The sequence below is a fragment of the Physcomitrium patens genome, chromosome 24 (assembly GCF_059467195.1).
Source record: "Physcomitrium patens ecotype Gransden chromosome 24, ASM5946719v1, whole genome shotgun sequence".
Lineage (NCBI taxonomy): Eukaryota > Viridiplantae > Streptophyta > Bryopsida > Funariales > Funariaceae > Physcomitrium > Physcomitrium patens.
Window position 1 is genome coordinate 9,703,295 of NC_143433.1, and position 17,684 is coordinate 9,720,978.

At 37.5% G+C, this 17,684-nt stretch overlaps 1 protein-coding gene across 3 annotated transcripts; it reads right to left on the reverse strand.

The window, feature by feature from the left end:
* Nucleotides 1-839: 839 nt before the first annotated feature.
* Nucleotides 840-3,609, reverse strand: LOC112276550 (DEAD-box ATP-dependent RNA helicase 38). Of its 3 annotated transcripts, XR_016500671.1 has the most exons (6): nucleotides 3,472-3,609; nucleotides 3,100-3,341; nucleotides 2,609-2,815; nucleotides 2,258-2,344; nucleotides 1,509-1,997; nucleotides 840-1,268 (listed from the first exon to the last, which is right to left on the reverse strand). XR_016500671.1 is itself a non-coding variant. In XM_090247145.1 (4 exons), exons 1-4 carry the CDS (start codon nucleotides 3,322-3,324, stop codon nucleotides 1,674-1,676), a joined length of 843 nt encoding a protein of 280 aa, XP_090103271.1. In that variant the 5' UTR covers nucleotides 3,325-3,609; the 3' UTR covers nucleotides 840-1,673. The 3 variants fall into 3 exon arrangements, 1 of the variants encoding a protein (XP_090103271.1); XR_016500670.1 differs by having other exon boundaries at nucleotides 840-983; nucleotides 3,100-3,609; XM_090247145.1 differs by having other exon boundaries at nucleotides 840-1,997; nucleotides 3,100-3,609.
* Nucleotides 3,610-17,684: the final 14,075 nt, after the last annotated feature.

Below are 17,684 nucleotides of genomic sequence, written 5' to 3' on the forward strand. Positions count from 1 at the left end.
ATGTATGCAATGGTTGGTACAATGAAGATCTTATAATTGCAGTGAATATTATAAGTCAATACATACCAAAGACTAGACCAATCCATTGAGCAACCATTAAGAAGATTATAAGGTACTTGAAAGGTAGTTTTAACTTCAAATTGTGTCTTAGAAGAGATAATATTGCATTGTATGATTATTGGAATGCAGATTAGGTTAGAGATGCAAATGATAGAAGGTCAAAATAAGATATGTATTCTTTTTTGAAGTAGGAGTAATCCCATGAAATTGCAAGAGACAACCAACAATTACAAGGTCTACAATGGAGGCAAATAGCAAAGTGAGAGTGTTAAAATAAGAATAAGATACCATGTACAAGATATAATATTAGATAAGTTGCTAATGATCAAAAGGTAGCAGAAAGATGAAAATAAGTTACTAATGTGGCAAGTAAGGTTTTAAGTGGCAACTATATTAAGAAGAATTTAGAATTTTGTTGAATGAAAGAAAGAAAAATGAAGATGATTATAGATGAAGTTCAATTATAATAGATGTAAACTCATCCTATAAGTAAAAAATATTAGAAGTGAGAATCATCTCATTCCATATTTTTTGCATATAATATTTCTAATTTCTACTTATTTGTATCTTATTTGTTGTATTTCTTCAATAATGTATGAATTATTACATATTTTTTCTCTTAAGTACATTGAATCCTTGCTTTTTCAAATTAATAATGAATATGTTCAAAAGACTACAAATATACATATGTTTAATCTATTCTTACAATATTTAAATACATCAATTTTACACACACTGCTATCCAATTCTTTTTGGTGTAGAAAAAAGAGAACTAAAGATACAAAAAGATTAAAGTAATAAGTAAAAACCATATTTGTGGTTCAAAACATGTACTTGTTGCAATCATTCATTGTCTATCTAGGAAAAAAGCATCTTTGTGAACAATCTTTTGTTCACAAATTCCTCAGCCTTTGTGTTGGGATCTGAATACAAACACACACAACAATGTCAGTCCAGACCCTCATTCATGGACTTACTTCTCAAACACCACAATCCAATGTCGATTTCCACCTCCAAGTTTGTACCCATCAGTTTCCTGTGTAGCTCATTGTGTGCGTTCTTCAGCACCATGTACTCTCTCACACACATTGACAGGAAATACTTCACTCCCTTGCAGCTCATCTTTCCAATCATCCCCTTCATAAGCTCACTAAACAAACTACGACGACAAGCTCGTGGACCGGTCCAAGCTGTGAAGGCATTGTTGCCTGCACAAAACAATGGCTCAGGGTTACAGTGTAGATCAATTCATTTCTTTGATCTGGTTTGTGTCAGGTTAACATGTAGAAGACTCAGATCAAATGCACAATTGTTTCAACTCTCAAATCCCAGGTTCATCTATTCTTACCCACTCCTCTGATAATGTTCCAATTCCAAAACCACGACCTATAACAACATCACGACCGTCAAGATCACAAGAAACTTCTCAACATTACCAGCACGCTCACCATTGAACAGCACTTCAAGATCTTCCCGATCTAACAACAGCTTGACGTGCTCCCTTCGGCATTCTGCAAGTCGCTTGCGTGCATCATCTGGTACTGGTAGGTACGGCAAGATCCAAAGCACGATCTTCTGGCACTGCTCATGGCCAGCGCCGTTGTTTTGAAAACCTAACTGTTTGTAACTCTCCCCTGGAATTTCCACAGCTCCTGGTAAGATAAATGCGACACATGAACGATTGACCACACATCTTCAACAAGCTTCATCTTCAGCGGCCTACCATCGCCATGTGTATCCCGACTAAAACGGTCCTTCATGACCTCCTTGCAGGAATCGATCTGTGCGCTAGCATCAGAGAACACGATGTGATACTCCCAGGCTGAGACAGCTAAAAGCTGGGCGTGGTCAGAAATGAAACGGTTGGTCCTTTCAGGAATAGCCTTCGATATGAAAGAGTCTACTTTATGGTTGGAAGTTGATGCGAGTAACAATGCCTGCGTAAGGGAATACCAATCCAGGAATTCAATTGCAATTCTTCGATGCCATGGTGCAAACTATGATTGAATGTCGTGGAACGAAAACCAAAAATAATGTCAAATCCCTGGTGTGAAACCTCAGCAATGCCTAATGGAACTTCGCACGGGGTTCTTCACCCCTGACATGTCACAAAAAGAAAAGAAAACGAGAACATAAAATGCAATGGTAAATACATGAGCCATTCATGATTATTTTTAGTTTTATGGTTATTAAATACTTGGAATTCTGGTGTCTCCTCGAATTCACTGCTTTGCTTTTTCTTAACGTACTTCATAAGTCTTAATGAATCGTCCACATATTCATCCTGCAAAACAAAGCTATCCCAATCACGGTTTCACAATATTATTCGTTGTGTAACCACTCCATTCGTAACATCAAGTGTGGTAAGCCTGCACCTACGATGTGTTTATATTACGAAACTAGAAATTTAGGTTGTTCTTTGTGCACAAAGCGTGTTGGACAGACGTAATAAGAAGAGGTGCTGCAACTAACCCCAACACAAGATCATAAGCTTAAACCCCTTGCACACGCTGCGAGGTTTTGCTTGAACTACATCAAAATATCCTACCTTAGCAAAAATGTGATCGGCTTCAGCAAAGACTACAGTCTTGATATGTGTTGTGTGCACAGCTTTGTGCGCCGATATCAAGCGCTTCATGCAACCGGGCGTGCCAATAACGACTTGAGCTTTGATTCTCTCACTGGGTGGGGACGGTCCGGCGAGACATAACGTTGCTGGCACGAACTTTTTGTTTCGACTCAATTTATCTTTGCACTACTTTGATAAAGAGAACTTCAAGTCAGAAAGAGCCGCTGCCCAGAGGCATCCAGTTCAATAGTCTTCAATAAACTCAAAACAACGGAGCATAATCAAATAAAAGAGAATAAAGCAGAGGACTGGCTCTGAGGCAAGTAGTGCATCGAAGTCCGCGTGCCAAAAACAATTCCCACTAAACCCATAAAATAGTTTGAAGAAACTTGAAGAAGAGGGGGGGGGGGGGGGGATGCATGACGAAAACAATTATTGAAAGTAAGAACACAATCGACAAGGTTCGGCACCTGATTAACGAGGTCTTGCTTTGGAAACAAAAGCAGAAGCTGGGGTGCATCAATCTTCAGATCGATCGAATCAAAAGGGGTCGTCTTCCCCTCAAAATCTGTGTCGTGGACGCAGCCTAACTCTCTGATAAACTGCGTTTGTATCTGAAGCTCGTTTGTTAAACCCCGGATTGAGTTTGTGATCACCACTGTTGCAGGCATCATGTAGATGGTTGTCTTCAACATGGAGTTAAAAAGAATCACTGCTGAGAGGCATCCAGTTCATAAGACCCACACAAACAATTCAGAGAATGATGGAGATGGAGTACGGGGGTAAGGTGAATGACTTGTGTAAGAAATAAAAGATTGAAAAGAGTTTGCAGAGTTGGATGCCTGTTTAATGAGGTGTGTCGACGGACACTAAATTATAGCTTGAGTTGCTTGAAGTGTGGGATCAACCTGGTGCAGAACAGGAGGGACAGAGGGGGAGGAAGTGCAGGACCCGCGCCTGGACTGGGAAGAGGGGGAGGAGCATTGTGGAATTGTGTCGCAGAAACCTCCTTACTCAATTGACTGGCTCCGCCATCGTTGGCCGTCGGATCGCAGCTGTCCACAGCGGATCAGATTTCTGAGAAAGGAGAGAGGGAACGTAGGGGAACCAGGGGGGCGGGCAGGTTGGGAACTCAGAACCCGTTCCTCATTGGGGTATGTAGTGATCTATTTTGACATGGGGATGCCTCTCAATCCCAATTTGCAACCATCACTCTTGTTTCAAACAATATATTTTTTTTGTTATCACATACAACATCACTCAATGTACATGATACTTTTGTTTCCATTAAGAATTTTTGCAACTTGAAATATTTACTCATTATAAACAAAGGATCTTTTATTTTTGTAATAAGTGTTTAATTTAATTTCTTGTTATTATTATTTAATATGTTATTTTATGTCAATAGATAATCAATTAAATATTGAGAAAAAATAATTATACTAATATTTTAAATTATAAAAACTAAAATTCTTAAAAGACTAACATTATGTAAATTATTACATCAAAAACTAATGTAACTATTAGACAAATAAAACCTAAAAGGTTGGAATTTGACTCAACATGTTCAATACAAAAATATTCGGTATTCCATTTTTGGTGCAAAGAGAGGGTGGTTGGGACTTGCGGCCTCTTTTCTTATAGGGCCGCTTGCCTTGCTACATTCCTTGCACTCTCCTATCCATACTATCAAGTTTCCTTGAGCTTTTTTACTCGCCCCATGTATTTATCTCAACATTCTTCCATATTCTTGATAGATCTTTTAATGACCACAATTGATTCTAGTGATCTAATGGCCGAGATGTCTCAAGCTAGTCAATTGAATACGGAGGTTTTTGCAATAAATAGTGATGAGAGGAGATGGAGGAACTAAAGGCCTTCTTCCATGCTTAATTGGTAGATAAAATAGAAGTTAGAATATAAAACCTTCTTCCAATTTTTTGAAAAAATTTATTTTTAAAATTTTATTTTTAATAGTAAGGTTAGTAGCTCATTTTTAATCAATTTGAGGAGCAAAAAAATAAATACAATAGTCCATCAATGTATTGGTAGATATTTGACCTACAATAGGAAGTCATGAGGTCTTTTTATGATCTCCAATATAAGTTCACTTGCCTATTTAATATAAAGGTCTTTTTATGATATTCTATTAAAGGTCATAAAGTACTTTACTTCTTTGTAAATAGAAGTGTAAATCTTGAAAATGACTAAATTTTTTCTTGCAAGGATTATCAGATATAGGTAAAGTCCAAGAATAACTTTGCATAGCCATTGACCATGGAAGGAGGTTCTAAGATCCATGTTAGGACAAGAAAGAGCAAGTCTAGAGCAACCAAGCAAAGATACATGGTATATGTACATATACAATGGAATGAGCATATTGCAATTTGGAGTGTCTTTGTAGCTTGAATCTTATTGCAATCAGTGACTTTTTATTCATGATGTATATTTTGATTTATTAGTTTATTAAAAATATATATATATTTTTCTTTTTTATTATTTAAAAACTTTACAAATTTGATATTGATTAAAAAAAAATTGTCATATTTAAAACTATTTGAAGATCAACTTATAGAATATTTTAATATCTTAATGAGTTAAAATTTGAAAAAAAAAATTATTTATTTCAAAATTTTATCTTAAATTTTATTTAGAATAGATTTAATTAATATCAAATATTTTTTTACAAAAATAAAAATAATATTTTTATTTAATCTTAAAGTATTAAATCTACTAATTATTAAATTATTACTTGATTTATCACAAAATAAAACACTTAAAAAGTATGGTTTAAAAGTTTGAAAAGTATAAAAAGTTTTTTTTTTTTTTAAATTTATACATATTTATTCTAACCATAAAAAATATTAAATAATATAAAAAACATATATTTTCAAAAAAACTAAGTAAATAGTAAACTAAAAAAAACATTGTTATTGTATATTTAAAAAATACTAAAAAAAATGTATTTGTGATTGCTTGTTAGGGACATAGTCCTTAGACCTTTCTAGAGACAAGTTTCTAGAACCTTCTAGAAAGAAGTCTCTAGAAACTTCCAGAAGATTCCTTGAATATTCTCTTAGAATATTCTTCAAAGATTCCCTAAAGATTCTTTGAAGATTCCCTAAAGATTCCTTTAGAAGGCTCTAGAAGATTCTTAGAATATTCTAGTAGATTCTAGGAAGTTACTTGAGAAGCTTCCTATCTCTTGGGTAGTTGCTCGAGAAGCTTCATAGTTCTTGGGAAGCTTCTTGATGCGCTTCCTTAGAACCATAGGCCAGTAGTATATATAGGAGTTGAAGCTGAAGAGTTCTTCAGTCTCGACAACACACCTCTTGAAGCTCTAGCTCAATTCTCTTGGCGTTGCTCTTTGTAGTCAAGAAATCCGAATTGCCACAATTTCTGAATTAAGTATAGTTTAAATTGGTTCAAACACAAGGGAAAGAACTGTCGCATGAGTTAATTGTTAAGGTCACCATTAATTGAATATAATCATTTGGTATTCAATAAGTTAATTCCCAATCACTGAATTGTATAATATTAATTCTCCAGTACCATGTCTAATTTAATAACTTCAATTACATCATTCTCAATTTCTTATCAATTCTCTATAATTCTAACTTCATTTATATTTTCCAACTCAATGGTCATTCAATCATTTTCAAACTATCATCTCTCAATCTATAACACTATTTCATGTGCAATGTATAGAACCAATTCTGGTCCAATACAGCATTCACTGTAACACTGTGATCAACACACAATTCTCATAAACTTCTCTTTATAAACACAACGAAACATCAAAATACAAAAGGAAAGAAATAGAAAAAATAGAGGTAGCACCCAAGCATACCCCGGCTCTAAGACTCACAAGTCTGGCCCTAAGCTAATCAATCTTTCTCCTACTATACCCTTTTTCAGATTCCAACTAGTTTTTTTTGTCAGTTAACTGTATCTTGGAACCTTTCACATGACTATTGGTTTCCTGATTTCATCAATACCGGTTCTAATCTACTAAAGTCAAAATTTTAGCACTAACTAATTTACCCCTTCTACATAGCCCCACTCCTAACTGTGCCGCGTCCTCACAAACATCCAATTCTAGAACCAATTCTCCTAATATTATTGGTTGTCAGCATTGGTTGGCTCCGATAATTCATCCAATAAGATCGTTTCAACCAGTGCTTGCGCCTGAAAATTGGGTTCTTCGATTTCCTCTTCTTCTTCTTCTTCTTCTTCTGTCTTTTCCAATTGCTTAGTTGAGTCTTCATTGGCAAATCCCAACACTCGCACTTGCTCTTCCAACCTTGCAATATACTTCTGATGGTCATCAAGCTTGGTCTTCAATTCTGCAACTTCTTCAGAATTGGAAGTACTCACCGGTTGTCTTGTTAAATCCAATTCTGCTTCCAAATTTCCAATACGATCCCGTATTGTAGCAACTTCTAACAACGTCTGTTGATGGTCTTTTTCCAATTTTGCACATTTCTCTAGAGATTCCTGCAATTGTGTCCTTGCTAGATCTCGTTCCTGCTTCGAAAGATCTTCTGCAGCTTGATGAAGCATTCTATCCATCCGCCAATCCTTGTCCATTTTGTTTAACCTAACCTCCAATTCTGTATACTTTGTCACTTTCTCAGCCAACTTCTCTTCCAATTCTGCAATTGTCTTCTGTTGAGTTGCAACCAATTTCTTCTGATTCTCCAAATCTTTACTCAGCTCATCACTATCTTGTAATTCGTGTACCATTCTATACAACCTCTTGAATTGGGGTAAGAGTGTCTCCACTTGATATAACAGCATCTCTTTAGCACTTCCCCATTTATCACCAGAACTGTGTTGACCCTCGAATTGGGTAGATGTCTCTCCAGTCAACCGGTTTGGTAAAACCAAAGCTAAAGATGGTTCTGGTCTTTGATCCAATTTTTCCTTGCCCTTAGAACTGGTACCCACCGCGATTGATGGCTGATTGGTTTGCTCCTGCTGATTTTGCACTATCTGCTCAGGTGACTTGGCTCGCTCAGTCTCCTTCTGTCTTTCTTCAAGGGTGACTACCTTCCCTGACTTCTTCAACCTCGCCTTCTCTTGTTCTTGTAGAGGGAGTTTCAACTGATACTTCACTACCTCAGAGATGTAATTGGAACAAAGTAATGTAGTAACCTTCCCTAACGTCCTCTTGTATGATAACTCGTTATGCATACGTTGAGCTACAAACTCTGCCCAATTAAACTTCATACCATCCATTGAAGCTACTGCTGCGAACAACAAGTTCTTGGCAATATATGTTGTATGTCTATTTAACGCCATTCTCTTCTGAACAAATCGTAACCACTCTCCCACTTCTGATTTAAGAACGTCCAGTACCTTCCAACCCTGGCCCTTCACAAACGCGTCGGCCTTCGAACGAAAATATGGCTCCGGATTGAACTCCACCGTCACCTCCGATCCTACGGCCAGTTCTCCAATTGGCAAATACAAAACTTTGTGTAGAATGGGCGCCTCCAATCCCACAATACGATTATGCACCACACTCGAACCATCTGATGGGTCATAATGTTGCACAAATTCTTCTACAATAGACGGATCTAATGGCGGTAAAACTCTTGAATATCGCAAGAAACCATAAACGTCCGCCTCCTTGAAATCTTTCTCGAATTTTCTCTGCCACAGCAAGTCAATCTGGCAATTCTCCATATTGTGAACGTTACCAGCTCCAATTCTGGTAACTCATTCCTAAACCTCACATTCCTTGACCTATCATCCCTCTCTTTTGTTCGCTTAAGACGTCTCGCCATTGTGAAACCCTAATAACAAAACCTCTCACCCTAACACAAAAACACCTCTTTTGGTGTACTCAATTGCTCGGCTACAATTGCAAGAATGGAGATACTGATTCAGAAGTGCCCCTCTCCTATCAGTTGCAATGGGTTACATCAAAATTACGGCATACTTAACAAGTCTCCCCTCCTCATCATTAAACATACCCGTCCTCGGGTTAAGAGGAAATAATAATGAATTTGGACTGATTAGACAATTACATTTGATATAACTTTAACCGATAACCATTAATACGTGTAGGCAATTTAATGCCAGAAAAATCTTCCAATTGTACTGATCCATTAGGATAACAGTCAATAACTTTGTAAGGTCCATGCCATCGTACTTGAAATTTTCCTGGAAAATTCTGAAACCGGCTATCATAGAGCAAAACCAAATCATTGGGTTTAATAGTTTTCAATTGTAATTTGCTATCGTAATAACTTTTCCGTCGTTTTTGAATGGCTTCCATAACCATCAAAGCGTGAACTCGATTCTCATCCAATTTCTCCAATTCAGATAACCTAAATTGAAGCGACGTTGTATCACCTAAGCGTTCATCCACTGCAATCCGTAAACTGGGTACTTCCAATTCAATTGGTAAAATAGCCTCTTGCCCATACACCAATTAGAAAGGCGTAGAATTGGTCGTAACCTTATAAGCAGTACGATAAGCCCATAAAGCCGCAAACAATTTTGTGTCCCAATCGATGCCAGCACCCGAAATTGTCTTGGTTAATATTTTACATAAAATTCCATTAGTCTTTTCAGTTTGACCATTGGCCCGAGGGAGATAAGGAGAAGTTTTACGATGCTTGATCTCGTACTTATTTGTTAATGCAGCGATAGTGTTATTAATAAAATGAGTTCCACGGTCACTGACCAATTCCTTAGGGCATCCAAACCAGGTAATAATATTTTCATACAGTAAATTGGCTACAGTGGCAGCACTATCAGTTCGAGTAGCAACAGCCTCAGCCCATTTTGTAACATAATCCATAGCGACCAATATATATATCGCTTTTGTCCATTGCGAGAAGCCGGTGCAATTGGTCCCACAAAGTCAATATCCCATTTTTCAAAAGGTGTTTGAGCTAGAATTGGTACTAGTGGCATTGCAGACGTAACAGTTGGTCTACCAATTCGCTGACATGGGTCACAACGCCGGACATATTGATGGGCATCCTCAAACATTGTAGGCCACCAATAACCAGCGAATAAGGCCTCTCGGGCCATAGCATCTCCAGCAAAATGACCACCACAACTATCCATGTGACACCCTTCTAAAATTAAGTCAACTTCACTTTGATATATACACCATCGTAAGACATCATCTTTGCCTTTTTTATACAGTACATTTCCAATCATTGTGTAAGGAGTGCTCTTATAAAGCAATTACTTCTTCATTGTCTCCGTAAAAGTTATAAGAAATGTTTGTGATGTTAAATATTGAATTAAATCGGCATACTCTTCCGAAATTATATCAACAGCAAACAAATTAGCATTAGGTAGGGAGTCTGGAACGGGGTCATCTCCCATCTCCTTAGTTAATCGTGACAAATGATCGGCATTGGCATGAGATTTACCAGGTCTGATAATAACTGTAAAATTAAATTCTTGTAGCAATAATACCCAACGAGCAATTCGTCCACTTAATTGAGGTTTATTAATCATATATTTTAAAGCATCATGATCTACGTGGAACACAAAAGAATATTCCAATAGATAATGCCGAAATTTTTGAACTGAATAAACCATTCCCAAAGCTTCTCGCTCAGTGGTGGTATAATTACGTTCAGCAGCAACCAATTACCGACTTGCATAATAAATTGAATGATCACAATTCTTTTCATCTTTTTGACTTAAGACCGCACCAATTGCAACATTGGATGCATCCACATATAGATGAAAAACTTTAGTCCAGCAAGGAGAGACCAATATTGGAGCGGATACCAATCTACGTTTTAAGTCCTCTAAAGCAACGATACACTCACGTGTCCAAATAGGACTCATCCCATCGGATGTTGGCTTCTTTAAAAGATTAGTTAAGGGTTGGCAAATTACTGCAAATGATTGGATAAACCTTCGATAATAACTAAAATGTCCCACAAAACCTCGCATACCAGCAACTGTATCGGGTCTAAGTAAATTGGCTATTTTTTTCACTTTATCTGGGTCAGTAGCAATTCCTTTTTTGGAAACAATATGCCCCAATAGTTTCCCTGAAGGAACACCAAACGTATATTTTTCGGAATTCAAAGATATACCGAAGTGATCACATTGATCCAAACAATTGCCTAGCCATTTCAAGTGGTCACAACGTTTACTAAATGTGCAGAAATCATCCAGGAAAATTTCCATGGAACTACACAAATATTTATGAAAAGCCTGAGTCATAACACGATGAAATGTAGCTGGAGCATTACATAGCCCAAATGGCATAACTGTATACGCATAGGTACCCCAATCAGTTGTAAACGTGGTCTTTAATTGGTCATTCTTAGCAATCTTTACTTGATTATACCCTGAAAATCCATCTAAAAAGGAATAACACTCATGTCCAGCGACTGCATCCAATATACTGTCCGTAAAGGGTAATAGAAAATAATCTTTCTTAGTAACAGCATTCAATTTGTGATAATCTTGGCAAATGTGGATTTTCCCATTCTTTTTAGGTACCATTACAATTGGAGAAACCCACTCACTATATGGAACTTCGTAAATAAATCCAACTCGTAATAATTTATCCAATTCTTCTTTTACTAACAGCGAATACTTCGGATTCAGCCGATATTGTCTTTGGCAAATTGGTCTCGCAGTTTCTTCTAACACAATTCTATGTTCTGCAATTTTTGCCGGTATCCCTCGTAAATCGTTGTGAGTCCAAGCAAATGTAGGTTTATGCTTATAGAAAAAATTGATCCAATCTTGAAGCTCTCGTCCTTGTATACCACCATAAACTTGAATGGGTTGACTCTGGGTCTCTAATCCCAGATTAATCTCCTGACAAACTTGTTCTACCAATTCCGGTGCTTCCAGTTGTTCATCCGGTTCTGAACCCGTTACCAATTCTGATGAATTGGCACCATCCATTTCTGGCTCCATCGCACTAATATGGTTGACTGCGTAATTGTTCATCCATCTTGCAATGGCATGGTTAGAATTGTCAGTATCTTCTTGGTGAATTAAGTACTCCCCTGGTCCACCACATTGATAAATAACTCCTGTATGTTTTGTAAGAGATTGAATTTGTTCATATTGTTCGTTTCCATGAAATGGATCCTCATCGTCGCTTGATTCACTATGTCCTTCTGAAGTAAATTTCGTGCAGGGTACTTGTGATTCGCCATGATAGGAAACTGGATACATTTGCAAAACAATTTTATTGCGCTTTTTCCCAATCGTCAAGGTCCCTCGTCCCCAATCATTATGAGCCTTCGCATAAAATAACTAAGGTCTACCCAATAGAATTGGGTATGATAACGTAGAACTCTTCAATTGAAAGACTACATAGTCGATCTTGTATACAATTCCCGCAATAATTGTCTCCACATCTACCAGAACTCCCATCGGATGGACTTTACTATGATCCACCATACGTAGTAATAAAGTAGTAGGCAATAACCTAGTCAAACCCAATTTCTCCATGGTATCCTCTGTCATCAGATTGACGCTAGAACCACCGTCTACTTGGACGCCTGAGATTAAAACTCCGTCAATAGTAACATCAATTGTAGGTGCTCCAAGATCCGGATTTAAACTCACCTCATGAATCTCTTTGTCTCGATGTCTTCGTCGTATCAATGAAGAAGTTAGAGTAGAACGACACTCTGGTGCTATAGCCAATAATTGCTTCATGGTAATAGCTGGTTGGATTTCATCAAGATCCTTTAATATATCATATCGAGTTAAATCAGTAGTAATGCCAAACGCTTTCTTCCATCGAGTCTTTGGAAACTTCAATTCCTTAGAAATTGGCATACTCTGAATTGGATTGGATATCAGAACCTTATTGGATTACGAAACAGAATTAGGTGGTTCGATTGGTACAGATATTGGAATACGCGATAACGTTGGTACTGTTTCTATTGGAATTGATTGTACTGGACATTGAGAATTGACTCCTCCTGGTGCAATCGGAGTCGAATTGAATGAATTGGTAGGAACCAATACTGGTCGCAATTGGTTCACTGGTTTTGCGAATATAGTCGCCTTCTTTTGAATTGGTTCAGGTTGTTCTTCAATAATTTTATCCTTTTTAAGAATTGATTGAAGGTTTCGTTGACCTCGAGTTTGTACTGCTTGGACCACTTCAATATGATTAACTGGAGAGTCTTGAAGAACTGGATTGGTATCCTCTTGGGAACTTTGAATTTGAACCTGCTGATTGTAATTATTAAAATTAAAAGGTGCGTTACATTGGGCTGTTGTATGTCCCGATTGTTTACAATTTCCACAAATTGGTGCATATTCTTCCGAAGCACTAGAGTTAAAACATTCATTCACATAGTGCCCATACTGGCGACATCGAAAACAACGAACTGGTTTTCGTCCCATCCCACTGGGTATATTGGAAGTTTCAATTGGGATGTAACGACTTAGTATGTTCCAAGTAGCCTGAGTAAATGATCCTGGTTGACCCGTTTGTAAAGAAGGCTCGTACATAAACCCATTATTTCCTTGATAATTTCGTTGATTTGGGTGGAACTTCTGAGAATTAGGTCCAAAATTTTGGTTATTAGAATAATTGCGGTTTTGATTATTAAATCGATTACCATTCCATCCATTACCGTTGCTCCCTTGAATTTGATTTACATCCCATGACATTGGTGGTGACATGGTATTATTAAAATGTGGATTTGACAAATACCAACAGTTATTAGTCGGATGCTTCCCCCCACAATTCATACATTGAATTTTCATGTTTCCTGGTGAAGGACAATCTTGAATCATATGACCTTGTCCCTTACAATTGGTACACCATACATTGGCTCGGAAATTGGTCTGCTTTGGTCGTTTCTCTTTTTCTTTGGCCATATTTACTGCCAACTCTTCCATTTTCTTGGTTAAATTCAATAACAGCGTTTCGTTGGTTTCTTTCGAACTTGGTAACATAGGTAATTCCTGCGTATTAATGCCAGGCGGTTGATACGGTGCAAATTGAGGATAAGTGCTCGCCATCGGAGATGATACAGCTTGTAACGGAACTGGGTTAAGTACCCCTTGGATTGGTATGGTAGAATGGGTCGCAGGTGCCATTGCTCCAGTAATACTATTGGCTAAATTACTCCAATTTGGAAACTTAGAAGATCCTTGAGTAGGAATTAGTGTCGGGTTTGAATTTAGGATTCGGTCATAATGACATTCCTCCCACACTTTGGCTCTAACAAGCGATAATGCAACTGTGGCGGGTTGATTTTCCTTAACAAACATTTTCAATTCTGGTGGGTAGAGCCCATTGATCAATATTGATAAAATGAAATTTTCAGGTAAATGATTATTGGGCCAACGGCGAATTATGTCAGCTACTCGTCCATAATATGACTCCACAGCCTCTCCTGGTATCATATGACTTCGCATTAATTGTTCTCTCAATCGGTCTTCATATCCGATTGGTCTAAAATGAAGAAGAAAAGCAGCTCTTAAAGCTTCCCAATTTGGAAACGAACCCGCTGGTTGTCGATTATACCATTCGAAAGCGGTATCCTTCAAAGTTGTAGGTAACCATCTTAACCACACATCTTCTGTTCGTCCATTATTGGCTACACAAGCGGTCAAAAATTGGGATAGATGTTGATCTGAATCAGCACCGGGCCATCCGCTAAAAATTGGTAGTGGTGCTATACTTGTAGTTCGATCTCCTACTTGGCCCATTGGAACAGAAATTGGTACTACTGGTCCAATTGGCCCTATTGGTGGTACCGGTAGTCCTGTAGGAACACTGGGTACACCTCCCGATGCCATTGGTAATAATACAATTGGTGGTAAAATCGGAAGTGTGATAGTTTCTGATTCCATAATTCGTTCAATGTCTTTAATAATCTCTTCCACCGGGCTACTTAATACCTCAGCAGGTAACTCCAATTATTTAAATTTATTTGGCAATAATGCTCCTTGAAATAATGAGCCGAATTCTTTGGTAAATATTCTTTTCTTTACAAATCGTTTGACAGACTTAACTATTAAACTAGAAGAGTCTCCTGCCAATGAAAGAGGTAATTTAGATAAAGGAATGTAATTCTGAAATATTGCCTCCCTCTCAAGAACTGAATATGATCGTATATGTCGACATGCATACAACCACGGTTTAATCCAACTCTGTCGTCTCCTCCTTTTCTGTAATACTTCTCCCATAATACGATTTACATTCCTTGCGGCCAATCTCAATTGTCGGTCTCGTTTTTGTTTAATACGTCTTTCATAATCAAAATCATGTTGATGTATCATAACATCATTTCCCTTTTATTTCATAATCTCCTTCTTTCTTAATCATTTCACAATTACCACAATTCTCCAATCTTACAACTCCTCATTCAATATCAAATTTCTCAATTAATGCTCAACACTCATAACTGTTGTCTTTCCCCGGCAGCGGCGCCAAAATGTAGTCAGAAAATCCGAATTGCGACAATTTCTGAATTAAGTATAGTTTAAATCGGTTCAAACACAAGGGAAAGAAGTGCCGCATGAGTTAATTGTTAAGGTCACCATTAATTGAATATAATCATTTGATATTCAATAAGTTAATTCTCAATCACTGAATTGTATAATATTAATTCTTCAGTACCATGTCTAATTTAATAACTTCAATTACAACATTCTCAATTTCTTATCAATTCTCTGTAATTCTAACTTCATTTATATTTTCCAACTCAATGATCATTCAATCATTTTCAAACTATCATCTCTCAATCTATAACACTATTTCATGTGCAATGTATAGAACCAATTCTGGTCCAATACAGCATTCACTGTAACACTGTGATCAACACACAATTCTCATAAACTTCTCTTTATAAACACAACGAAACATCAAAATACAAAAGGAAAGAAATAGAAAAAATAGAGGTAGCACCCAAGCATACCCCGGCTCTAAGACTCACAAGTCTGGCCCTAAGCTAATCAATCTTTCTCCTACTATACCCTTTTTCAGATTCCAACTAGTTTTTTTTGTCAGTTAACTGTATCTTGGAACCTTTCACATGACTATTGATTTCCTGATTTCATCAATACCGGTTCTAATCTACTAAAGTCAAAATTTTAGCACTAACTAATTTACCCGTTCTACACTCTTGTACTCATCTGATAATCTAGTTCTTGTTATTTCTTCTTGAACTTCTTGTTTAGATTTCTTGTTTGTATTTTTGGTCCATGACAGTTTGTCGAGACTACCTTTATCTTAATATCAGAGCTGAATCCTTCTTGTTTGAGAGCGGATTATCCCTCTTCTTGAAGGTATTCTAGCGCTTTAGGGGTTGCGGATTACCTTCCTCTAAACTGATATTTTCTCAATCACAATATCAGAGCTTAGTTCTTTGAGGCAGAGAGTGGACTACCCCTTTCCTTGGAGATACTTAAGCGTTCTAAGGGTTGCGGATTACCCTCTCTTGGACTGATATTAATTCCTTCTTTTTGTTTAGCATAGCTAGTAAAAAAGACTGTTAACATCGATTTCAGAGCTTTGCCTTCTTGATAGAGTGCGGATTACCCCTCTTCTCGAAAGCATTGAGGCATTTTTAGAGGTTGCGGATTACTCTCCTCTAAAACTGAAATCGTTTAGTGTTTTTTTTCTTTTCTTTTCTCCGAGTAGGTTTTAGTGACAGGTAGTGCTACAATTTTCTCCAAGAGACTTAGCAATTTCTTCTTCTCTCAAAATTTTAATCCATCTATTCTCTAAATATGGAAGTAGACCAGGTCATAGACAGTGCATCTCCATAAGTAGACAATAGAGTGGCAACTCTTGCAGATCTTCAAGCTCTTATGAATAGTGTACGAAAGGAGATTGCATTCCTTCGCAATCCAAGTAAAGAACCTCAAAATGATCTAGTGACCGAAGAAGCTAGACGCGAAATTCATAGCCTACAACAAGAGATTATTCGACTGAGAGAAGCAAGACATGTGTCACATACGACCCCTATGGATACTTCAAGGATTAGTACGAAAGAACCAAAAGTGAGTATGCTAGACAAGTTTGACGGAACAAGAGCCAACTTCCGAGGTTTTGTGCAACAAGTACAGCTTTACCTACGCCTATACCCTTCTCGTTATCCGAATGGATTTACCCAGGTTGCTTTCATAGGTACTCTTCTATCAGGAAATGCTCGCTCTTGGTTTGCTCCACTATTGGAGAAGAATTCTCCAATATTGTATGACCTAGAGGCTTTCATAGAGAGACTTACTGCTGCGTTTGGAGATAGTGATCGAGAAAGAGTGGCTAAAAGAAAGATACAAAATCTGCGACAAGGATCACGTTCTGCTGCAATCTATGCTGCAGAATTTCAATAGCTTACATGTGATCTTGATTGGAATGATAAGGTGTTCATGACACGATTTCGATATGGACTGAGAGATGATGTCAAGAACTTATTGATCACCATGCCTAAGGCGGATACTTTAGAAGAACTTATATCTCAGGCAATTATTTGTGACAACCGCCTCTTTGAATTACGACAAGAAAGACGATCAGGCTGGAGAAATGATGGAGCATTTGCTACATTTTCAAAAGGTCCAGAGAATCACTCCACAGATCCTGAACCCATGCAAATTGATGCGGTACGTTTCAAACCCCTCACAGCTGAGGAAAGGAAGCGACGGTTTGAACAAAACTTGTGTTTATATTGCGGAGAAGCGGGCCATAAAGCTGTAGATTGTCGGAAGAAACAGAAGCCTCAAACAACAAGACTCAGGAGTACAAGCATGCAGGAAAACAAGGACGCCCAGCCACAATATGGACTGTGCGGCTGAAAATCTCAACATCCAAAATTAATCAAGGTCCCTTTCTCTCAGCTCAACCTTCAGATTGTTTTATGGTACCTTTACATCTGGGTATTCAAGAACTACAAGTCGATGTTTTATTAGACTCGGGTGCATCCGCTTGCTTTATAGATGAAGAGTTTGCCAAGCTTCACAATATTTCTCTTGTAAAGAAACTTAAGCCTGTCCATGTAGAAGTCATAGACGGACGACCATTGTCTTCGGGCAATGTTATCCATGAAACTAAACCATTGAAGGTACGTCTTGA